Below are 25,494 nucleotides of genomic sequence, written 5' to 3'. Positions count from 1 at the left end.
GTCAACTGATGACGAATCTGCTCGGTTTCCATACCGTGCAACATGTGGTGACACGGGAGAATGCAATTATGCTGAACCGGTGGATGCACTGAGCCCAGGTCAACTTGAACGGCACCGGTGTTCCATTGAAGCTAGGGCTTCCGATCTCCCTGTGGCAAATCCCGTCATTTCTCTATGTGCCAACCACAGTGAGTACGGTCGTTCATATGCAACTGTCATTATGTACCTTGGAACTGATAGAGAAGATGGGATTGAAAAACAAATAACTTCTCGACAGCTGTTTGAGATACAGTTAAGGTTAAATAATCAAAGTGCCTAAACCATGTAATCGGGTCGCGAAGGGCGTATTGTGTTTGGCGGGAGCAACTGATAGATTTGACACACTTGATCTCCAGTTCATGCTGCTGTCCAATGATATCGACTCAACGTGTTGTGGGGTCATTCATTTTCAAAATTTACTACCGGCCGACTTCCTCGCCAGGATCGAAAGTGAACGACTTTTTGGGGGCGACTCAAGTGGTGTGGTTAGAGTGCGAATTTACTGACCGGAAAGGTCCGTGGTTCGAACCCGACCTCTGCCTCTCGATTTCTTCTGTCTGGGCTTGGGCGACCTGGCAGTATCCCAGCCCTCATGCTTCCTTAGTGTGGCATGGCAGCTAGGCACTGGAAGGGTGTTACAGCTGAACGATCGAAAGTGAAATCCTGATGGCATGGTTGGTTCTTGTTATTCCCAGCCGGGTTCTTCACTTTTCGGTTAACAATAACCAGGTCCAAGGTTGCTTTTAGGTGTCCGTAATATCTAACAGTCTATCTTATAGTTTGGAGTGTTATGTAAGCCGCACTATTCAAATGCACTTCGGCTTGTTCATCTGTTCAAAAATATATAACTTTGTCCTTTCGGACTGATGCAAATTCATGTGGATGTAACTCAACCTAGCCTTGCAGTGGGTACTGGTGAAGAGGAAGACGAAGACCGTCCTAAGCATATGAAGTGTTTTTTTTTCGATTTCTAAGGTTTTCGTCTTCCACCATAGTCTGTTCTAGCCTTTATGGTTTCGTATGGTAATGAAGCTTTCTTATCAAATAGCAAGGTTTTACATTACTCCTCATGTTGATACGCTAAAGAGTTCGCTTAGGTTGCCTTCATTAACATAGCAACATCGCTGATGCAAGAGCTTGTCAAAAATCTAGGTACTCATTATGGGGTGTAATGCGGAATAACAGAGTGTATTGTAATCTAGTGTACTATAACGGACGGATTTTTACTGTACTCGTCGTTTGTCGCTTTGCGACAGAACTACCTGTGTTCTCCCGCTACCTGCTTTACTCATCAAAACGAGGTGATTAAGTTGAGTTCAGTTTTCTTCATGGAAAAAACTGAATACCTGTGACCAAATTCACTTCTCGTGGGAAATCATGTGGTAAAAGTTGTCTGCTCTATGTAGTTGACCTTCTCTATTGCGATAAAGAATCGTTTCATGAACCCCAATTACTGAACCAACATCCAGTCGCAATTTATCAACTTTCACACGCGAACGATGCAGATATATTATCCCACGGGAATAAGGCTCATTATTCAGTCCTACCTCTTCTGTGTTCTCAGTTCCAGTTCCCAAGGAGACCACGGTGTCCAATACAAGTAACTGGATGGCGGCCATGCTTGGACGTCGGCGGCGAGAAAGGCATAGATCGTTCAGCACACCAGAAGGTTGCACGATCACAGTTGACGAGGATAGTTGTCCCGAGTCCTCTGAATTTAAGAACACGTATGACAGTATTCCTTCCTCCTCTGGTCTTATACGCGGTACACAGAACCAACTGTTTGCAAGTCGTATTAATCCCCGTTCACAGCGATCCTGTGAAGTGGCACGGAATGCTACATTCAGTAGCGGGAGTAGTAGCAGTGGTATACCCACCACTCCCGGTTCCGGTTCTTTTCTTGGCTGCCATTCACCGATGCAGCAACGACCATATAGTGTGGTCGTTGTCTCTTCGGCGACCTCGATAAGTTCTCCAGCCTCCGGCCTTCTAACCGGAAGTGGCTTCTCCGAGCGGGTAATGTCAGTGGATGAAGCCAGTCACTTGCACAGTCGATTGCCGTCTTCTTCGCGACGTTTGTGCGGCTCCCACCATCACCACTTCTGGCATCACACAGATTGTCCTCACTATCGAATTCATAGGATTTCTGTGAGCAATAATGTGGATTGTATTTCCACCCCGGTGAGCTTACCGTTCAGTGCTATTTTGCAGTTTTCTGTTGGTCACGTCTTCTTTGGTGCTTTACGTCAGGTTTTAACTCTTAGTTGATCGTATATCACACCCCAAATCTGACAGATGTGAATGCTCATTAGATCCCAAATTACATGTTGCATAAACTTAATTTCATATGATAACAATTCAAAAGGTGTAGCAGTTGATACTGTTGGTGTTGGGATGTTGCCAAGACATCTCGTTTATCTTTTCCAGCTACCATATTTCTAGCCGATGCCGTTCAAGTCTGCCGTCTTGGTTATGGACAGCATTGGCGTGCCGCAGGTGTCCATGATATTTTCACTGCCGGTTCCTTTCAACCCCCGTAATTTAAGTACGTAGTGATTTTTAACTTTTATTACTCTGAAAAGCCCTCCACATTTCGTCCTCAGCCTGCTTCAGAAGAAAACTCGCCGCAAACTTTTCTCACCTCCCCTGATTTGCGTACCCTTCTGTCATATCAAGGAATACAGTCACGGGTCAAACTACACTTATTTGTGAATCACACTAGTTAACGAGAGACTTAGCTGAACCTCTCCTTTGATATATTCTTCGACTGAATATGCAGCACACAGGGATGCCTTATGAATCATGTATTTGCTTTGCAGACCACTTCACTTGCATCCACGCCTGATACGGCCCCATATCCCCCCATTGACGCATTCATTCCTTGGGATACTCGGATTGAGCTAATGGAATCCGCCGCGCCTTCCCGTGAAACAGCCTCGTCGAAAACGGGTGCGGTTTTTCGGCGCTTAAAACCCCGTCCTCTCTCTCGTGGTCTGGCTTCCTCCAAACGGGCCTCCAATCCTGGCTCTCTTTCTGCTATCCATGCACCTCCGTGCGTTGAACCAATAAAGCCCATTTTTGTGGATCCAAAGGACTTCTCCGTTAATCAACCCCATCCAGTTTTCTATTTGCCCACAGGCGGACAAACTTCCAAGTCCTGTTCATTTACTGCTGCAAGCACTAGTTCCGTGATGCCCAAAGATTCCAGATGGTACAAACATGGGATAAAGGTTAGTGACTTTCCTATTGAGACCGAGTTCATGCAGTTCGCTACAAGTATGCCAGTGGAGGAGGAGGCGAGGTTGATCAAGTGGTTAGAGCGCGAATTTACTGATCAGTAGGTCCGTGGTTCGAACACGGCCTCTACCCCTAGACTTCCCTGTCTAGGCTTGGGCAACCTGGCAGTATCCCAGCCCTCGTGCTTCCTTCGGGTGGCATGGCAGCTAGGCACCAGAAGGGTGTTACAGCTGAACGATGGAGGAGGTACACACAGGTGCATATATATATGCTCTGGGTTCCATTTACCTGCATCCTCCTTTTTGTCGTTTATCTTCTGCAACATTACTCCCCATCTGGCCTCGTCCTCACTAGCATCAACATGTGTTCTGCAGTGCTATCGTAGCTTATGAAAGGCAAGCAGCTCAGTAGTTATATAATCTTTTCAACCCAAGCAATCCATGAATCAGCTGCTTTTAAAAACAACAAAGTGTCCACTCAACAGTGTTTCAACCTTTTTAATCATGTGTGGCTTTCAAGTTTACGACTGAGGATAATGACGATAGTGAGAGAGTTGTCAACATGCCGCACGGGCACTTTCTGTCTGTGCTGATAAGATAGATCGATAAGATTCGGTGTTTTTAAGCTTCTGAGCAACTGTGAGTGAGCTTAGAGAAGCCTAACCATGAAGTCATTGCTTTCGGGGAAGGCGTGGAGCTTCTTGTACTTGCCTTTCTTTTGGAACTCCACAGTAGTCATTCTGTCACTGTGTACTTCTTTTTCACAGTTCAACTTGTTTCCTAGTCATCGGTCAACTGGATCTACCTCGTCATCGGCTGTCCCAACTTGTTCTGTGGTGAAATCTTCGACAACACCCACCACTAGTATGACTGTACCACATTGCGCTAGTGGTTCCAATCAGTTTCAGTCCGCTGTAACTTCTGTTTATATTAGTGATTCAAATATCCAACCGTGTCTTCACACACTTGCGGAAAAAGACACGCCACTACAATCGGTAAGTCCTTTTCTGTTGCGCGCCCTCTGCGAATCTTTCGGACGCTGCATTGCTCACAATCTACACACTTCATACCTTCATCAGGAAATTCACTCCAAGTAAATTTCACTACTAAGACTTGTACACGTTGTGCGCGATACGACTGCCAATATCTTTACACTTGCACTCAGTGAAGTCATAAGGCCGGTGTCTTGTGTCCCATCCATTGATAATTCGTACCAAAACCTACCATCTTAATCTCCGGCATGAATTCTACAATGATATCCAGGACTATATGTGCTGGAATTTCATTTCTCAGAAGGACCTAAAGCGAACATCTGGTAGTCATATTACGAGTGCCCTGGAGTGAAGCTGAGGTAACGTCGCAGGCGACTACAATTTTAATCTTTATGAAAGCAGTTATTTTGACTTCAATCAGATAATGGTCATAAAAGATCGGCTCTACTAATCGCACACTCTACTTGCTCAACGGTTGACCGTGACCGTTAGCGCATTAAACAGCGTGGTTAAGAAAACTAGATCATGTGAATCCATACACCTCAACTGTGCATAGTAACGTCACGATTCAGGAATATATATACCTGAGTTCTTGTGCCCTCGAGTTAGGCGAACTGTCTACGGTCGAGTGGATCAGACTTTTGTGTCTTTCAAAAAAGTCCTGACACCAGCTGCCTCACAGGTCATATTGCTGGGTCCGATGGTAAGCTGCGCCTGTGTCCCTCGAAACAGGTCATGCATTTTTCACCGCTCTTGTATCCCATAGCTCAAGGTGGACCCTCAAATGAACCCTCCATTCTCCAGCTAGATATTACCAGATCGATGCGACAGCCACCTAACATCTTTCCTACCGCCCAGTAAGACAGAAAAGTGACACTACGACCTCTTCTCCCAAACATCCCTACTCTGTCGCATTCGGGGCGGTAAAGCAAGGTGTGGATACATGCCACAAGGTCCTTTGTCGTTCATTTTCTTGGTGTAGTCAGAAAAGGCAATACCGACATGACTCCGTTTTTCCATGGTCGTTTCTCAGTCCAATGGAATATGAGAACCAACTTCACGAAGACTTCCTTGATCAGCCAGCTGTATTTCACTGAGGGCCGAGACATCTATTCTCATCTCTCTCGTTAGTCCCATTGCACATTTCAGGACCGTCACCCTAGTTATCAGTCTGGCCCAGCGGTGCTCCAACGTTCCACGTGCCAAGGTTAACGGTCAGCTGGGACAACGACCCCTTCCGATATACCTGCGAAGGGGAGAGTTAGCACGGGCTGTTATATCATCCCCCAGATCCCCACTCTGTAGGAGTTCGACCATGCTTTAAACGGGATTGATATTAGTATTGTTTCTGCCGTTACGTGTTTACTCAAACGTCTCACCTGTCTGAGACATCTTGCCATGCTCATTCCCATGGGGTTATCTAGGAATCGTAATGATAGGTGAGTGTAGGCTAATTCACATCTTACTTGCAGAACCAGGGTGCCTGATCTCGATAGCTAGCTGAAGCAAGACGGCAAAAAACAACTAAATGAATGATCTGACGATCCAAATCGAAGGCATCATCGGAGAACCACGTCTACCCCCTTAGGCTTGAGCTCTATAGACATGAAATACATCTAGTAATAAAATCGGTAAAGGAAATAGGGCTTGATAATGGACATCATAGTGTAATATAATGCATGCGAAACCAAGTAGCACGTCAACTATGCTGTCTCAAATTATGTCGCAGGAATCCTTCAAACGATCCCGATTTGTTACATGGTGAAAGGAAAATTACCTTTTCAGCAGCACCGGACACTTCCGCTTTAAAAGTATTTCGATCGTATTAAATAAGGCTCTCCCTTTGGTGATTGGAGTGTGCAGGTTTTAGGGCCGATCTTTTCTGAGCCATCCTTCGTTGGTAGAAGGCAGCATCGCTGCTTTCATAAATATCGATATGCCGGTTGCCTGGGAGAAAATGTCTTGCTACCTTTTCACTTCTTTTGCAGAGAACAGTATGACTTTACCTCCAGACCACCTGGTAATACAACTTCTCGCAGTACAGGGACTCGGTTTTCTTCGTCCCTGGATTAGGCGAACCTTTAGGAATTGAGTTCCAGGCTGCCCACCACCGAGCAGCACAAAAGCTCGATCCCTACAACAAGGTGACAGCTTTAGGTCTGGAATGTCCTATTGTGAAAAATAAAAATAAAAACGGGCGGGGAATTGACTAGTCTACCACAATAATTCCAAGATACCTACCAGGCACTCAAAAATAAAAATAAAAACGGGCGGGGAATTGACTAGTCTACCACAATAATTCCAAGATACCTACACCTTCAGGCACTCATTCAGGCAATCTGGAGAGAAACTGACAAGAACGCCATTGACATCGGTTGGCAGCCATATCTTGCAGCGTCTCCAACCAGGTGTGGTGGGGATAACGCGGTCCACATTCTGGAAGGTGAGCAGGTGAGCACCCAGACTTTTCGTAATCTCTTTCATACCCTTCTGCCAGTGAAGGTTTGGCCACCTCTCTACTTACATCGTGTTTAATTGGGCACGAAAAGACCACTCTATTCGGAAAATGATGGTTCGACATGCGCATTGCCTAACAATTCTAGCTTCTGTTGCTGGTCACGTTCTTCGGTGGAAGTCCACTCTGCACAACCGAAGACTCGCTTTCTAATTACCTCACTACTGATTCGCGAACACCAATCCACGCGAGCTACGGTTCCAAGACAACGATCGTCGAAGACCTGAAGACGTTTCAGTTCCGCTGATCAAACAGACCATGTCTCACAGCCACACATCAAAACAGCCCGTACTGTGGCCGATATCCAGGACTATATGTGCTGGAATTTCATTTCTCAGAAGGACCTAAAGCGAACATCTGGTAGTCATATTACGAGTGCCCTGGAGTGAAGCTGAGGTAACGTCGCAGGCGACTACAATTTTAATCTTTATGAAAGCAGTTATTTTGACTTCAATCAGATAATGGTCATAAAAGATCGGCTCTACTAATCGCACACTCTACTTGCTCAACGGTTGACCGTGACCGTTAGCGCATTAAACAGCGTGGTTAAGAAAACTAGATCATGTGAATCCATACACCTCAACTGTGCATAGTAACGTCACGATTCAGGAATATATATACCTGAGTTCTTGTGCCCTCGAGTTAGGCGAACTGTCTACGGTCGAGTGGATCAGACTTTTGTGTCTTTCAAAAAAGTCCTGACACCAGCTGCCTCACAGGTCATATTGCTGGGTCCGATGGTAAGCTGCGCCTGTGTCCCTCGAAACAGGTCATGCATTTTTCACCGCTCTTGTATCCCATAGCTCAAGGTGGACCCTCAAATGAACCCTCCATTCTCCAGCTAGATATTACCAGATCGATGCGACAGCCACCTAACATCTTTCCTACCGCCCAGTAAGACAGAAAAGTGACACTACGACCTCTTCTCCCAAACATCCCTACTCTGTCGCATTCGGGGCGGTAAAGCAAGGTGTGGATACATGCCACAAGGTCCTTTGTCGTTCATTTTCTTGGTGTAGTCAGAAAAGGCAATACCGACATGACTCCGTTTTTCCATGGTCGTTTCTCAGTCCAATGGAATATGAGAACCAACTTCACGAAGACTTCCTTGATCAGCCAGCTGTATTTCACTGAGGGCCGAGACATCTATTCTCATCTCTCTCGTTAGTCCCATTGCACATTTCAGGACCGTCACCCTAGTTATCAGTCTGGCCCAGCGGTGCTCCAACGTTCCACGTGCCAAGGTTAACGGTCAGCTGGGACAACGACCCCTTCCGATATACCTGCGAAGGGGAGAGTTAGCACGGGCTGTTATATCATCCCCCAGATCCCCACTCTGTAGGAGTTCGACCATGCTTTAAACGGGATTGATATTAGTATTGTTTCTGCCGTTACGTGTTTACTCAAACGTCTCACCTGTCTGAGACATCTTGCCATGCTCATTCCCATGGGGTTATCTAGGAATCGTAATGATAGGTGAGTGTAGGCTAATTCACATCTTACTTGCAGAACCAGGGTGCCTGATCTCGATAGCTAGCTGAAGCAAGACGGCAAAAAACAACTAAATGAATGATCTGACGATCCAAATCGAAGGCATCATCGGAGAACCACGTCTACCCCCTTAGGCTTGAGCTCTATAGACATGAAATACATCTAGTAATAAAATCGGTAAAGGAAATAGGGCTTGATAATGGACATCATAGTGTAATATAATGCATGCGAAACCAAGTAGCACGTCAACTATGCTGTCTCAAATTATGTCGCAGGAATCCTTCAAACGATCCCGATTTGTTACATGGTGAAAGGAAAATTACCTTTTCAGCAGCACCGGACACTTCCGCTTTAAAAGTATTTCGATCGTATTAAATAAGGCTCTCCCTTTGGTGATTGGAGTGTGCAGGTTTTAGGGCCGATCTTTTCTGAGCCATCCTTCGTTGGTAGAAGGCAGCATCGCTGCTTTCATAAATATCGATATGCCGGTTGCCTGGGAGAAAATGTCTTGCTACCTTTTCACTTCTTTTGCAGAGAACAGTATGACTTTACCTCCAGACCACCTGGTAATACAACTTCTCGCAGTACAGGGACTCGGTTTTCTTCGTCCCTGGATTAGGCGAACCTTTAGGAATTGAGTTCCAGGCTGCCCACCACCGAGCAGCACAAAAGCTCGATCCCTACAACAAGGTGACAGCTTTAGGTCTGGAATGTCCTATTGTGAAAAATAAAAATAAAAACGGGCGGGGAATTGACTAGTCTACCACAATAATTCCAAGATACCTACACCTTCAGGCACTCATTCAGGCAATCTGGAGAGAAACTGACAAGAACGCCATTGACATCGGTTGGCAGCCATATCTTGCAGCGTCTCCAACCAGGTGTGGTGGGGATAACGCGGTCCACATTCTGGAAGGTGAGCAGGTGAGCACCCAGACTTTTCGTAATCTCTTTCATACCCTTCTGCCAGTGAAGGTTTGGCCACCTCTCTACTTACATCGTGTTTAATTGGGCACGAAAAGACCACTCTATTCGGAAAATGATGGTTCGACATGCGCATTGCCTAACAATTCTAGCTTCTGTTGCTGGTCACGTTCTTCGGTGGAAGTCCACTCTGCACAACCGAAGACTCGCTTTCTAATTACCTCACTACTGATTCGCGAACACCAATCCACGCGAGCTACGGTTCCAAGACAACGATCGTCGAAGACCTGAAGACGTTTCAGTTCCGCTGATCAAACAGACCATGTCTCACAGCCACACATCAAAACAGCCCGTACTGTGGCCTGATACGTACGTACTTTGAGATTCAGGGATATACCACTTTGATGCCATAGGTGTCTCATATTAACAAGCCTGACCCGGGCCTTGGAGTCTCATTGACCTCATGATACACACGTACTTTGAGATTCAGGGATATACCACTTTGATGCCATAGGTGTCTCATATTAACAAGCCTGACCCGGGCCTTGGAGTCTCGTGCATTGACCTCATCTGTCATCCTACAATCAGAACTAATACAACTTCCAAGATACGTAAAACGCCCCACAACTTCCAATACCCCTCCCTGGATTTTAAGTGGCGTGTTCAGTGACTGCATGTCCAGGAGAATCACCCAACATTTTGTGGGTGCACAGTGCATATCAAACGCGGGGATGACTTTGGTCAGTTCATCTGAAAACACCTGCGCCTTCTCTTCAAGGACGAGAACGATCTCTTCTGCATATTCCAGGTCGACAAGGTTTTCTTCACAGGCTACCTGAACACCAGGGTTTTGGAGAATTTCCAGCGTTCCTCTCATGATTTCACCGATCACGAAGTTAAATTGGAATGGAGAGAATGGCTATCCCTGACGGACACCGCTTTGTGTACGGAAGCTTTTTGAAAGCTCTCCGTATACTGTCACGTTTGGGATTCGGAGAATACAGTAAACTTATTATGTTCACAAACTTCCGGGGTATTCCTTGACGGGCTGGTGTATCAAAAGGAATTGACTATTCAACTGAGTCAAATGCGCCCTGGAAATCCAGGAATACTAAATGTGTGGGTCGTTTGTACGTATGGCCTTTTTCTAGCACCTGACGGAGGGTGAAGCTTTGGCCGGAATCCTGCTTGCTGCTCTCGAGTCAGTTTCGCGAACCGCCATAAGGCGAAGCACAGTTGACGGCAACAGTCTCCTTATGACCTGGATCAAGTGGCTTCCCTGTGGTAAAGTTCAGTCTTTTCGTGACGGTCAAGTGTGAGCAAATGAACCAGAACAAAACACGCCGTACCACTGGTGATTGACAGTTCCATATTTGATTCTGCACCAATTTTACTTACCGGATGAAGTGAAACAAATCAAGCGTATTTGTCGAAATCAAGTTCCACTTATCCAAAACAACTCAAGACACGACAAGCATTCGTAGTTTGTGTTTGAACCCATCCGAATTCTTCAGTGCGTGAAATGGTATCAAGATGCACTTACTGGTGGCTTTCCCACGGAACCGTACGCCTAAGCAGAGCTGGATAGAGTATTTGAAATTTAGTGAATGCCAAGACCTTTTAACTGTTTCGCATAGTTTAAAACAAAGAGCGCATCAAGGTCCAGTGGAATAGGCACGCATGTGATAATGAGGAGATGGTTGATGTAGGAAGTTGCTTATTTCCCAAAACTCGAGGAAAAGATCGTGTGGTGGTTTTCCAACTATAAAACACCATATGAACCTGTACATTGCTCGATAATTTCCTTCCACTATTGACAGTAAATCCATGTAGTGGTTGTATCTGTTTGTTGACTTCATGTATGATCTTACTTGGCTGGAAACAAAGTTGTCATGCATCTGTCATATACTGCCTTTAACCTGGACCATTTCCCCTAATTCAGCAATACCTCGAACTTGGAAACAGCCCTGTTACCCCTGGTACTGTCTTGTTGTTTCAGTCGTATCCTTTACTTGATTTTTTAATTTCTTTTCATTCCTTTCCTAGCCTCTCACAATGCCACCTGCCGCACAGGATGTGGAAGCCATCGGTCGCATCTTGAGCAGTGCCTCCCAACCGGCCAGTGTTACTCGGAATTTGCGTTTAGCTGCCTGGCATTCCAATTTTCCATCAGTTGAACCATCTGTCACTGACAAAGAAGATCCACAGAATTCCAATACCACCGCACACTTAGAGATTACCCCAACTACCCCTAGTTTCACAAGATGCAGCAGTATAACAGCTCCGAGCTACACCAACACACCTGTTTGCACCAGTCGTAACTAATCCACCTGTTTTTCTTGGACCTCTATATATCCGCATTTCACGACAGAATATCGATCAGCACATCTCATGTGGAAGGTGAGTTTTGTTGAAGGTAGAAGTTTTTCTTCTGGCCAGGCAACGATATCCAGGGCTATCCTCACTTCTCTTGATGCATCTCAGTGGATGACACTCACCACATGAGTTTTGGTGTACCACCCTCAACAAGAATCGTTCTCCGTGTAGGTAGTTATTCGTCTGAGTCAGTCTTCCATAAGTTCACACCTATGTACAATGGTTTCTGTCATTGAGGATGAGCTGTTAAAGGATCCACCTAGGTCGGCATTAAAACATCCCTCTGTAACTTGACACACATGAGTGAAAATATTCACAGATGGAGTACGGCCGTTGAGCTGAGCTTTCCATCATGTTCTTATGTTTCGAGCGAGAGCCTTGTCGACCTGGAATATGCAGATAGTATTGTTCTTATTTTTGAACGGCAGTGAAACATCGGTGTTGAACACTGATGTCATGCTGTCGATGATGATGAAGTTATCATTTTTGAAGACTAGAACGCTCAAGCACTACTAGAAAAACTGACGAAGGTCATCCAGTCTTTCGACATTTGCTTCGCGCCCACAAAGTGCAAGGCCGTACTTTGAACACACCTCCAAGAATTCAACGAGTAACACTGGAGGTTGTAAACCACTAAGCATATCACAAAGGTTGCATTCACCCTGACGAAGTGAATGCACGAATCTCGACGGACAGATTTGTGTTCGCTGATTTGCACCATTTGTGGCGTGTATTTGTGTGTGTATCAGACTGGCTGTTTTACGGCTGCGGGACCTGGCCACTTTGGGCTAAAGATCTGAGGCATCTTTAGGCCTTTGACCACCGATGTCTCAGAAGTATGACGGGAATCTACTGGGATAAACTGATTCGGATGGGTTGATCATGGACCTCGTCTTTGGCAGGGCAGGCGGCGCTCCACTCAGAGGATGAATCCAGCATTGCAAGCTAAAGTGGCTAGCCCATGTGTTATAAGCAAGGCGGGTTAGCGGCTATCTACACGACCGTTGTTTTCCGTGCCTAATTCAGGTTGCGGAAATCTAGAGGTGGACATGGAACACGGGGAGGAATGGTATTACAGAAAGTTGGTTCGCCTTCCAGATGATCTCTTTCCATGCATTATTGGAGACACTGAACGATATGACGACTAACTGATGTCAGTGGCGTCCATGTTGTCAGTCACTATCCAGATCGCCTGACTTAGTATAGTTGTAGGCACCTCGGGTGCTCGTTGTAGGCTAGCCCTAGTTCACTTTTTTCCATTATAAGGTATTAGTCAAATAAATTGACATCGTTGTACGGCAGTGGAGCACCTGGGGTTGTTGTCAATGGTGATGACGTAAGTAGTCGCTCAGGAGGCGTTTGATCCCAACACCACACTTGAACCGTTTGACTTCGAAAATCCTGATAAATGAGTGATTGAAACGAAACAGTGAATTGGTCAGAAGGAGGTCCACGGTTGAGAATAGATACTGGTTTTGAAATGTTTCAAGACGGTCAACATCAATCAGTAAGGATTTGGCGGAGAACCTCCCGGTGATTGAGGATAGTTCTGGAACGATTTCTCTTCGTGTAAAAGTAACTGGATACGATCTGGTCAAGGCACTTCGTATATCAAGGAAGACATAGGTGAAGTATTATTGCGGATAGGGACCTGGTAGGCTCACAACACTAACCTCTGGCTTATGTCCCAAACACTTGGTTGGCCTCGCGAGTCACAAACATCCTTCTCGTAGTCCACGGTGATTGCGCAGGAGTTACGATTAAATGTGCAGCCGGAGCGTGTGTTCGATCGATCTCTTTTTGACCTTAGTAATGCTATCAGCGAAAGTTGATCTGTCTTTCGGTACGTACATTTCTTACTCTCACTCAAAGAACTGACTGCTGCAAGAGTACGTCGCTTCTATGATGTTTGCTGTTTATCCACCTACCGCTTCTGTGAAAACCAACGTGTATTCACTCCGCTTTTCGGCCACCTTAACAGATTTTGATTTAGTCGCTCGTGAGAAACTAAGTCTGAACCATCTCGACACTTCATCCGTGTTCCGCGTGTCAGAACTTCGAACTCGCATGCGGGAACCCACGTGCTGTCCATCTTAATTGTAGCGATTCTACTAAGAAACGCAGTTGGAAGTATGAGACGAAGCGCTTTCTCGACAGCCTCCCCCTATGTTTCATACATGTCCTGTTCTGGAAAGCTGCTGTGATTTTTGGACCAACTTATTTTTCCTCCCCATCCTTCTCAATTCTATTCAAAGTGGACTTTTCACTTTGTTGCTGTATTCATTCTCCCCAATTACTCGGAGAATCTTGTGGTTGTGACATGATGTCCGCCACTTTCTCGTGACAAATTTTGCGGAAAATTTTCCTCAGGGCGAAATTTTAACATTCCTAACTCCTGTTCCATTCAACTTTGGCCATTTCTATCAAGTTCTGATTATCTAGCAGAATCGAGTTGTTCATTTGTCCGCTCTTCTACAGTGTCACTAGTCTTTGTGAGTTTTGACACCCTTACTGTCTACATATATTCAATCTGTGCATTTTCCCATACAATGTGGCGTTGATATCTTAATGCATCTTGTTTCTTTTGTTACTTCTACGGAACGGTCTATGATCTTTATGTTTGCAGTGAAAAATCAAGACATGATCGTACAAGCGTGGCCAACACATGATGAAGTTGTTGAGTGTTCCTAAATTGTACCATGGTTCACTTTTTATGGCACTATCCCGGTTACTGAAGGGATCCGTCATTTTATTTTATCTATTTCAGCTACCGCACCTTGTTCTCGAAATCATTCTAGGTGGGTCTACCCACTCGGCAGTGGCCTGACCTTTGACGTCAGTGTTCCTTGACCATCCGGTTGTTCTCATCGCCAAGCGTGATTGATTTCTGGCGTCTACGGATGCTAAGTTTGCTTCGGATGCGTGTGGTTCACAGGTCCTTCAATAGATACCATCGGATAGCACCAAAAAGTAAGCTTTTCTCACCCCGAACGCACGATTTCGGTTCTTGTTTAGCTATTTTATCCGTTCTTTTTTCGAGCGATGCAAAACAACCTTCAGCACCGTCCCCCGCCACGGTCGCAACGCGAGTTGATCCCAAAGGTCTCCACATTTCTTTACTTTCTAGACTGTCCTTTCAGTGGTCGCAAAAATCAAGTCAAGCTTTACCTATGACGATTCCGTGAAATCTGTCAAGTTCATTACCCCTCTGCGTGCAATACGGGAGTACATTTTAACCACACAGTATGTTTTGGGTCATACCGACTGACTATCCGTCCCCAGGGACTTAGAGGCGTTGCCTCGTTATTACAGCCGCAGTCCCTACTCAGGTGAAACCCAAACACAAGTCTTTCTGCGTTCTGACGTTGAGCAGCTGTAAGTATACGCATTTTCTCGGATGAAATTTCTTGCAGTGCATACAAGAAACATGGGGGCAAAGATGCTTTTGAGTTGCGTTTGAAGATAATCAAAGACATGGAACGAAGGGCTCGCGCTGGTGAGTCACATCATTCCTTACTGTTGACTTTGTTCTCCAGACATTTTCAACTTAAAGAAAGCACTGAAGCATTTCAAGGCCACAATGGAATCAAACCGAAATGACCCATCGGTAGGTTGTTTTTTATTGTGTGTGGTTAGCCTATCCCTATTCGCTAATACTCACTTCTTGCGCGCACGGACTTTCCGTCTCCGAGCGTTCGGGCTATCAATTTCTGAGTATTGGTGTACTATCGGTTAATTCATAGGATCGTAAGGAACCCAAATATCGTATTCACCATCGAACCATAATCGTTGCTTCTTTATTCAGCATCGTAGATAGCACAGTTCAATACTGACGCTTTGCTGCCCTATTTTCATTGCATGACCGCAGTTCGTCTTGCCTCATTATTTCGTGCTACGGCTTTCTGACAGGAAACGGCGGGTGGCTAATAACCGTGCTTCGTGTACAATGCTTGAGATTGGTAGAATAGTCCGTCTTATGCTTCCTCTTTTCGGTTTCTGCAGAGTAAAGTTGATGATTAAAGCTCAGTTTTTGATTGTCCACAGTTCAGAAAACTTCAACCCATGAAAAAGTCTCTCACTGACTGTTTCATCCAGTAAACCATTGACATCATCATCATCATTGTCAGCTGTAATAACCGCGTACTCGTCGTACAGTGGTTGCAGCTGCCGCAGTTTCGTTCACCGATGATTTGTGGGAGGGGGGAGGTAGCTGCGCATTGCAGGTGCGAGCTGGTAAGTTGGTGCATAAGTCCAGCACTGTCAGTGGGCGGTCAAGTGGGGGGGGGGTTGACAACAATGACGCTTGGCTGCTGTTCGGGGATAATCTGGCTTTCAAGATATTTCGCATCGTATCTACCCGCGCCTGACGATTGCCAGTTGGGCTAGCATAATTATTGACCATTCATGTCGAATTCAAACGGGTGACGGCTTAGGCATTACGTGACACTTTTGGCCGTATTAGACCGGAGTTTAAACTGTTCAGAGTCTTCGCTAGCCTGTAAGTTATCATTGATGGCTCGTCTTGGTTTGGATCGAGGCTTGAACAGGATACCGCCGAACCGTTGTAGTTGATATATTTCAGCAGTAAATATGATGCAGTGGGTCTGTTGGCTTACTTTGTTGTTTTTCACATTGTCGTATCACTATCTGAAGGATGAGCCTAATATGCCAGCCTCAGTACAGTGTCTCCTTATCACAGACTCAGAATTACGGGTACGTATCGTTTCGGTTTGTCAGTCAGAAGACTCATTTGAAGACCCTGCGAGAGCTTAGCATCGAGTTGCAGAGAGGCCGCATGGATTGTTGATTCTGACTCTGACTTCGCTTGTCGCTGGGTGTTTAGCAATTTATCCGACAGAAGATAGTCTAAATGCGACCGTAAACAAACAAGTTCGCTCGTTTTACTCATCCACCGAGTGTCATTACGCTCGATACTATCTTCGATAAGGTACGAGTTATCCAAAATGCGGTACAGCATTCATTTATCTGGGCAAATGAACGAACTGACTGACCGAGAATGACGCGGTTGTACCTCAATACCGGAGGCACATTCACCGTACAGCCTAACGCGCAGACGCATCAAATCATCATGGGGTTCACTTCCTTGCTTGGTTCATCATCAGCCGACGCGACCATCCACAATTCTTTGAGATCTGGAAATCATTGAAGCAAACGGGTTGTTCGAACTTGAAGCAATGTTCCAATCTCTCAATTATAGTGAATGTCGACCCACGCGCTCTGTACCTGATGGAGAGTCACATTGATTGGTTTGATTTCTCGTACTTTTTGGTTGCCCGTTTGACGAGTGTAGTGGCACGTTTCCACTGCCTGACGATAGTTGTCTATCTTGGACGTGTCACCTTTTTGAGTGACTCCAAGAGACTGGATGGAGGATTGGCTGCCGTTCTCTTCGCAGGTGGTTCGCAAGATTTCATTTCACGGTTCACAAAGGATTGAGAGTCAGACTCTCTAGATCACCGGAAAGGCTTCATCTTTCTTTTAACACTTTTTTGCTTTTGGAATACTCTAACTCGAACTGTCGGTGGAAGCCCTCTACTAGCTGTTGTTCATCTGACATTTCGAATGGGGGCGCATGGGTAGTTCGAAGAACGCTTGTTTTTTCGCTTACACTTTAGATGATTAGTTTGTTTCCGTCGCTCAACAATGGTTCGTAGTCGGTTCTCAGTGTCTGAATTCTCTAAAGATCACTTTGAACGGCGGATGACATTCGATCCGCTAACAGCAGTTCATGAGGCAGGCATTCTGGTTGCCGGTTCTGATAAAATATCGTTCAGCTGTAGCACCCTTTCGATGCCTAGCTGCCATGCTACCTGAAGGAAGCACGAGGGCTGGGATACTGCCAGGTTGCCCAAGCCTAGACAGCGAAAGTCGAGTGACAGGTCGGGTTCGAACCACGGACCTTCCGGTCAGTAAATTGGCGATCTTACCACTAAGCCATCTCGCCCCCTGCCAAGGCTGAGCACGACAGTGGAATGATAACCGGGCACTGAAGGCCGTAGCCTTGTCAGTCTCTCGTCTCCCTTGTGAAGACATTCATGCATTAAAGTAAATTCATTCAATGAAGGAGCTTCCGTTATCTCGCTCCGTGCTATGCATTCGAAGAGATGTCAGTTGTCTTCTGCTCGGGTGAGCTTGCTGGGTGCATGTTCGTAATTCATTGTGGTTTTCATTCGCATTTATTTACGAAACAACCTCTTTTTCTCTGAAATGGCTTCAAACATCTATTAAGGTATATGACATAACTCAGCAAAGCTGTACATGTTTACAGTTTCACCAGACTGGAGCACTGGTAATGCACGACCAAACAGTCGTGTTAAATTTTTCAGAGTCCAATATTAAAGGAAGGATGGGTGAACTAGAGAAATCGCGTGTTAGGTAGCGCACCCAGACGATCTGGGTAGTAATTGTCAATGTGAACACCTGGTAAATGGTGAATCACATAGGTCTCATCCTAAAAGACAGATCTCATCGATGACATATTTTTGTGTGATTGTTCCTTTTTATTCTGTGGGTTCATATTCTGTCTTCTTCCAGGCTTCCGCCACGCCCCTTACAATCCAGGGAGAGGTACTGGAAGTTGTGGAGCGTTTTACGTACCTTGGAAGTTGTATTAGTTCTGATTGCAGTGTGACAGATGAGGTGAATGCACGAATCTGCGAGGCTCGGGCCGCGTTTGCTAACTTGCGACACCTATGGCGTCAGAATGGTTTATCTCTGAATCTGAAGGGACGTGTGTATCAAGCTACAGTACGGGCTGTTTTGTTGTATGGCTGTGAGACTTGGCCTATTCGAGCAGCGGACCTGAGACGTCTTCATGTGTTCGACAATCGTTGTCTCAGAACCATAACTCGTTTGGGTTGGTGTCAGCGAATCCGTAACGAGGCAGTTAGAAAGCGTGTTTTCGGTTGTGTAACGGGTACTTCCATTGAAGAATGTGTCCAGCACCAGAAGCTGCGTTGGTTGGGACATGTGTTACGTATGCCGAACCATCGTTTGCCGAAGAGAGTACTGTTTTCCGTGACCATTTCGGAGCGACGTTAACAGAGAGGTGGCCAACCCATGACCTGGCAGAGGAGTATGAAGGAGATCACGAAACGCTTGGGTGCTGTCGGTGCTACTCGCCTTCCAGGATGGGGACCGCGTGATCCTCACTGTGCCTGGTTGGAGACACCACAGTGTATGGCTGCCAACCGATGTCAGTGATGTTCTTGTTGTCAGTTTCTGTCCAGATTGTCTGAGTGAATGTCTGGAGGCGTAGGCACCTCGGAATGATTGTGTTAAGCTAGCACTAAGTCCATCCCCCATCCACCTTTATTCTTTTCTTTACAATAAGGCTTTCAAATGAGTCATGGGTGTAGGGCAGTGAAGCATTGGTGTTGAGCACTGATGTCATGCTGTCGTTGATGATGATGATGATGATTGGACGGCCTTTGGCACGCACATTCAATTAAGGAATACCATAAACGAGAGTCTTAGCTAAGATCCGGCTGCGCTTTCGATTAAAACCGGATTGGTCTAGTGGTGTATGCTGTCGTTGATGATGATGATGATGATTGGACGGCCTTTGTACGGCACATTCAATTAAGGAATACCATAAACGAGAGTCTTAGCTAAGATCCGGCTGCGCTTTCGATTAAAACCGGATTGGTCTACAAAGTGGTGTATTTCGCAAATTCCCCGTTCACGATGAGATTCTAAATCCAGACTTCAGCCAACTGTTTTGTGGGTTGGATCAGGTTCAACTGCAGGGGGATCTAGTGAGACGAAGGCGTTGCGCCTTCACTAAAGTGTGAAACTTCGTTTACCCAGCTAGGCCCAATGCCATGTTCTATGCTTTGAATGTACACATTCATGTGCACACACTGCGGATTGACCAAAAGTCCCAACCTTAGGTGGGGTAAAATGCTGAAATGAGAAGCTCAGCTACATATAACGTGAGCGAAAATTCGACTGGTGGCGAGCGTAGACCATCAACCTCCAGTTTACAAACAGTTGACAGTTGACAAACTGACGGCTTACGGACGAATCTTGAGCTTTCATGGACGGATTAAGTCTGACACACTTAGCTAAAGGTGTTCTTCGGGCCAAACAAAACTCATTACATTCTACTGAGTTCTGCGATTGATGGTCAATTACCTAGCTCCTACGCAGCCAATGTTTAAGGGGCAAGAGATTTTCTCGATCTTAATTAGTGAAGCGGTTCTTACGAGAGGAACATTTTGTTTACCAAATTATTATGAGATTACGCCGTGGGAAAATACGCTTTCGGTGAAACTAGAGGGTGCATAAATCTCAACTAGCTCCAACGTTGTGCTAATTCTGAACGAGCGCATCATGGGAGATTGTAGAATAGTGTGAAACAAGAAGATACTCCGAAAAGTTTTTCGGTGTGAAGGGTAAAGTAATGGAAGACATGAGTATTGATCGCGAATGCAAAGCTTGTTACTAAATTGCTACTGAGATATTCAGAAAAAGAAACACTTGGTATCCAGGTTGATTATCAAGCACTAAACATAAGGTAATCGATCAAAGATTCATAATGCACGCAGACCAAAAGAAAGGTTGAGAAAGGTACTAGGAACTACTGGTTGATTTGGAGTGATCTGTGAGTTTCCCTTTTCCTCTGACGACGTGAGTTAGTAATGCCCGGTTTTCTCCTTACTATGAGGGCCTAGTTGTCTGTATCAGGTTTGGCTGCAGTGCAAGACTTCGATATGGGATTGGTTAACGGTGTGACTCCCCGAAAACGTTACATTGAAAATGGAACTCACGTAACCGCCCCACGGAAACAGGAGTAACGATAAGCACACCAAGTGGTATTGCTGGAATGACATATGGTCTTTTATTCGGCATCCGACGGCGCCCATGTTTGTGCCGCACTACCACTCGCTAACAACGGTATCGGAATAAAGCAGTGAATAACGTTGGAAAAACTGCGTACTGGACAGGAGTGAAAGTAAGTTGATATTCTGGAATCGTTGCATTCAGCCAGGTTGTTTCCGTAATTGACAGTATCTAACGACGAGACTCATAACTGATCTGTGTTGAGTTTGACAGACCTCAGGGTAAAATGCCAGGGATGGTAGGTCGCACCGTTCGTCCGCCAAGACACTGCAACTTCTCCACAGTCTTGAACGAACACGTTTATTCGTATATTGAGTAAATTATCCAAGCTGATCAAAAACTTTGGAGTTCAAGGTATGGTCAAGACGGACCAATAGGCTTCAGTTACAAAGACAAACCAAGTACTAACATGGGCAGTCAAAGGAACTCCGATCGACTGGCCATCAAAGGATTGGTTGGATCCAGTCAAAGCTGACTGATTTAACCATAAAAGAAGCCTTGATATATGCAGCCATTCACGTTCTGAATGAGACGCTATTACGGAAAACACTGGTTCGGAGTCGTTTCTCGTATCTGGCACAGTAATGACGTCTCCCAATTTAGAACATTTGTTTATATCCTGATTGAATTAATGCTACTCGATCCGATCATTCTGAGTTCCACTCGGGGCGGTTGGACAACAATGCAACATTCTTAAACCAAGGCTCACAAGGTGCCCAGAGGGGACCTTGAAAACCACGGTCCACGATCCCGTGAAAATTACGAGGTCCACGTACGTATTCATATTCCCCGAACAACGCAGTAAGATTCTTATATAAATAGAGTCTGTAAAATTATCACTCGGAATTTTATGCTCTGCGCCACCCACAGGAACCTTGTGTTACTTGGCCCAAAAGTATGGAAAATCTAAAATCCAAACACAGCGCACTGGAACAAGTAGTTATAGACTTAAGCCTTGTCAAAATCGGATTGTGTTGTCAAGGGAACATGTGTAGTGACCCCAAATTATTTACGCACGTTTTTTAGCTGTTTGATAGCGTTTGTCTCCGGTATTCTATCCATTGTTAAGACCTTCTACAAACTCAAAGATGTTTCCTTGAAAGTTGGGTTGGTGCATTTTTGTAAGTTCAATCATTCTTGGAATGCTTCCGATGAATCATTTATTGATGTCATTAGGATACCAGTCCACTAGAGAGTTGCTGCTATTATTTGTACCGCCCAAGGCGGTTAAGACACTGAAGAAAATAATATAACCAGTGAGGTTTCAAGTTGCGTCACTTTGGAAACGCACGCTTCACCTTGACCAGTACTTTGTTACCGAGTATTCATATTTGTCGAGGAGTTTAATGTGAGATGAAGTCACTTGAATTCGAGTGAGTTTTCATCAGAGAACGGGAATCCAAATCAGCCTAAACGAAACTTGAGTGGAAAGATATGGAAGCTAACTTCGTGCTGATACTCTCGTGAATAGTAGCGGCCTTGAAGTACTTGTCGGCTATGCTTCGTTCGGCGCTTTGTTTATGTTCGGTCAGTCTAAAAATATGTATGCTTTGTATTTCATCGATAAAAGTGACTGTCCAGTACTCATATCCAAAAGCTGTCTGTTGGTGAGCATACTTCAGTGTTCTGTAGGTATGCGATGAGAAGAGGCATTGTTCTAAAAGACCCGTCAATTACCTGTTGGCTTCAGTAGACTAATGTTCAAGAACTGCGTAACTTACCCAGCCCTTTGCGAATGGTTGTGTAAAAAAATGGGATTGATATCTCGTTTTAGCCAGTGACAAAAGCTTATCGTCATTCATGGTTCCACAAAGAAGCGGGGTGATGCAGTCCTCAGCTGTTTACTCAACTTCTGTAGTAGCCACCTAGATAATTTTGTGATACAACGCGGTTTCATCGGCCTTATGCTAGCAAAGCAAGTGCGAAAACATGTCGGCAGCCGCCTCCCGTACCCAGACAAAAAGTAAGAAGGTTTACAAACATTTTTCAACAGACTCGGTCGCGGATTATGTGGATCTAGACCATATCCGCCTGTTCAACATCGAAACCAAACGTCCGAAGCCAAGAAAAACGGTTTGTGAGCAGCCCCTGTGCCTTCACCAGCTGTTAATTCGGGTGAAAACAATATCATTCAGTTTATATCCACCATACCTCCCGAAGGAAGCATGAGGGCTGAAATACTGCCTGCACAACACGGGGTGATGCAGTCCTCAGCTGTTTACTCAACTTCTGTAGTAGCCACCTAGATAATTTTGTGATACAACGCGGTTTCATCGGCCTTATGCTAGCAAAGCAAGTGCGAAAACATGTCGGCAGCCGCCTCCCGTACCCAGACAAAAAGTAAGAAGGTTTACAAACATTTTTCAACAGACTCGGTCGCGGATTATGTGGATCTAGACCATATCCGCCTGTTCAACATCGAAACCAAACGTCCGAAGCCAAGAAAAACGGTTTGTGAGCAGCCCCTGTGCCTTCACCAGCTGTTAATTCGGGTGAAAACAATATCATTCAGTTTATATCCACCATACCTCCCGAAGGAAGCATGAGGGCTGAAATACTGCCAAAGTGCACAACACTAGACAGGATCAGTCGAATTGTCAAGATGGAGTTCGAACCACAAACTTTCCGGTCAGTATTTTCGTGCCTTAACCACTGAACTATCTCGAGCTCATTCGGATAACCTCTGCATGTTTCTCGTCAATCAGTCACGTTGATTGTTCTTTGTTCATTGACCTGAGACCAAATGGTGCTATGTATGGCGTGCTAACAACGTACCCTCAAGTTGACGGCGACACTAGCTATGGCAGTAACCAGGATCTGATAATCATAAATCAAACAAAAGAGCAGATAAGTGTGTCATGTGGATACAGAACCAGCACTGGCTAAAGGGGATAGCAGACTAGGAAGTCCAGGGAAAGGTAACCAAGCGGGACGTGTCAAGGTTGGAAAAGTTCATTCAAACAAACCAGCATCAATGGTCAGTGATCACATAGGTGCACATCCGCCTTATTTATAGACTAATGTAATTAGTTAGGAGTCTTCACAAAATGCTTTTGGTGTCATGGAAAATACATCCAGGACCGCTACACTACCATCTCGGACATGCATTCCCAGCATCATAGACACCGGCATCCTGATGGGTTGGTATAACTAGCAGTGCTGGCTAGATGGCTGGCACGCAGTCTCCCACTTCCCGGTTGATGAGCTATGAAATGCAGGAGTGCAACGACTTTCGTTCTGCCTAGGGTGACGTACTGATGTTTGTAGAAAAGTCATATCGACCGATTAGCCTAAAAATGAGTCAAGTAGTAAGATCTTTTGCTAATAGTGGGATTCCTGATCACTTCGTAATCCCAAATACACCCTGCTGTCCCTCGTGTAATCGGCTCCCAAACAAGACGTGGGAGGTACCTCCTCGCCAGATTCCGACAGCCACTACCCACAGCTTTTGTGCGATTACGAACACGATGGATCAAACTTGAACGGTTGATTCGAGGGCTACATGTTGTGCAGTTCGGTCGACAGGTTGCGTGAACACAACCACCGAACCGGAATACCATACTGGGCCACAATACAGCTGACGGCCTCCAAATAGAATTGCTAACATGCTACCGTAGCTCAGTGTGACGTGTCGCATTACACTCAACCATAGTCCCACCACACTGATCAAATTCATGAAAACTTAGTATGGAAATCTAACCCGGGGGCTGATCCCAGATGATGAACCAAATCGGTCATGGGCTGTCGAAAAGTTTTCATCAACTTTGCCTGTATTCCTTCAAAAAAATCTAACACGTTTTCTGTTAAACACCAAATCACCGGTAGTCTATCCGAAAATCACAACGGACGGTACACTACATGATGCGGGATTTCTCGGCCGCAGTTTTTCAGGATCGCCAATGTTTTCCTCCATTTTTACCTTCCATCTACAACGACAATAGTAAACCGACAGTCGATGTACTGCAGAGATCTGCAGAACTCTGCAGTACTTGCTTGACGCATCACACTACCCATTAGGTCGCTGAAAACTCTTCGGTAGCCGACCACCGATTTCACCCCTCTTGCGGCTCATCAAGTAGACCTGGTCCCCTGCTTCTATCACCTTTACGTTCTATGTGAACGGCAAACTCGAGAATGAGTATGCTTCATCGTATCGCGGCTGCGTCTTGAGGTTCATCAACACGTCTGATCCCCAGAGGGACTGTCCGTTATTTCCTTGACGGACAGCTTTGCACTCAGGACCCAGTCACCATCACCATCTTCGACAGCGTGACATCAGTGTTCAACACTGGTGCTTAGCTGCCATACAACCATGATTTATTTGAAAGCCATACCTTGAAGCGAACAAAAGTGGGCGGTGAAACAGGCATTCAAATAACATCATTCTGATATACCATTGAAGTGCATCCGAACATTTGTAATGCTGCCAACTGTTTGTTCAAATAAACCCACAAAAGTGCGTTGTCCAACATACGTGGGTGTACTGTGCTCTACCGAGGGAAAACACGCAAACCCGATGTTTGAAGAATGGTGAATCTTGAAACAGACCACCAGAAAGTTTCAGTGAAATATACAGCAAAAGGGGGTATGTTTACCTACGGTTACCACTGAAAAAGGTTTATCTACCCACAAAAACTAACATCTAGCTTCAGTCGAATATACCCATCAGTTCAATTGAGAATGACTACATCGGCACAGCTAATCCGTATTGAGCCTAGTTGACTTCCAATTCTCACCAACTCACTTGTGTGGCATAGGATCGAATCATCGAGGTTTGCTGAATCGCTCTTACACTTACATAGAGGAAGTCTAGGTTGTCCACATCTTATCAGCGAGGTAGCATACAAACGTACAGTTCTGAGGATTCGTTCTCCCTATAAGTTTACTAAAGGCATACATTAACTCATTTCTGAGCTTCGCTGTCTCCCTCAAGCTGTTTTAGACCTTTCAGTGGAATTTGGATGAGATGCATCCACTCTGGTGTACCAACTAATAATGACCTGTTCGTGGACAGGAGCACGATATTGGCTGGGATACAAAACCGAGACTGTTGAGC

At 45.4% G+C, this 25,494-nt stretch overlaps 2 protein-coding genes across 2 annotated transcripts in view; one reads left to right on the top strand and one right to left on the bottom strand.

Moving 5' to 3' along the window:
• The window catches only part of T265_01577 (hypothetical protein), a gene marked incomplete at both ends in the record, with an annotated part of 41,810 nt that extends 30,029 nt beyond the window's left edge, over nt 1–11,781 (top strand). The window contains 5 exons of the mRNA XM_009165636.1: nt 43–188; nt 1,604–2,220; nt 2,859–3,269; nt 4,043–4,270; nt 11,244–11,781. Coding sequence (XP_009163900.1) covers nt 43–188; nt 1,604–2,220; nt 2,859–3,269; nt 4,043–4,270; nt 11,244–11,522 — 1,681 coding nt within the window. The remainder of the gene's footprint in view (nt 1–42; nt 189–1,603; nt 2,221–2,858; nt 3,270–4,042; nt 4,271–11,243) is intronic.
• A 4,485-nt stretch (nt 11,782–16,266) lies between these two features.
• Nucleotides 16,267–16,551, bottom strand: T265_01576 (hypothetical protein; the record flags this gene model as incomplete). The annotated part of the gene is made up of 1 exon (XM_009165635.1): nt 16,267–16,551. One exon carries the CDS (start codon nt 16,549–16,551, stop codon nt 16,267–16,269), a length of 285 nt encoding a protein of 94 aa, XP_009163899.1.
• Nucleotides 16,552–25,494: the final 8,943 nt, after the last annotated feature.

This window comes from Opisthorchis viverrini (assembly GCF_000715545.1).
Source record: "Opisthorchis viverrini unplaced genomic scaffold opera_v5_17, whole genome shotgun sequence".
In the NCBI taxonomy this organism is placed as follows: Eukaryota; Metazoa; Platyhelminthes; class Trematoda; order Opisthorchiida; family Opisthorchiidae; genus Opisthorchis; species Opisthorchis viverrini.
This window is presented reverse-complemented; position numbering and strand designations above follow the sequence as displayed.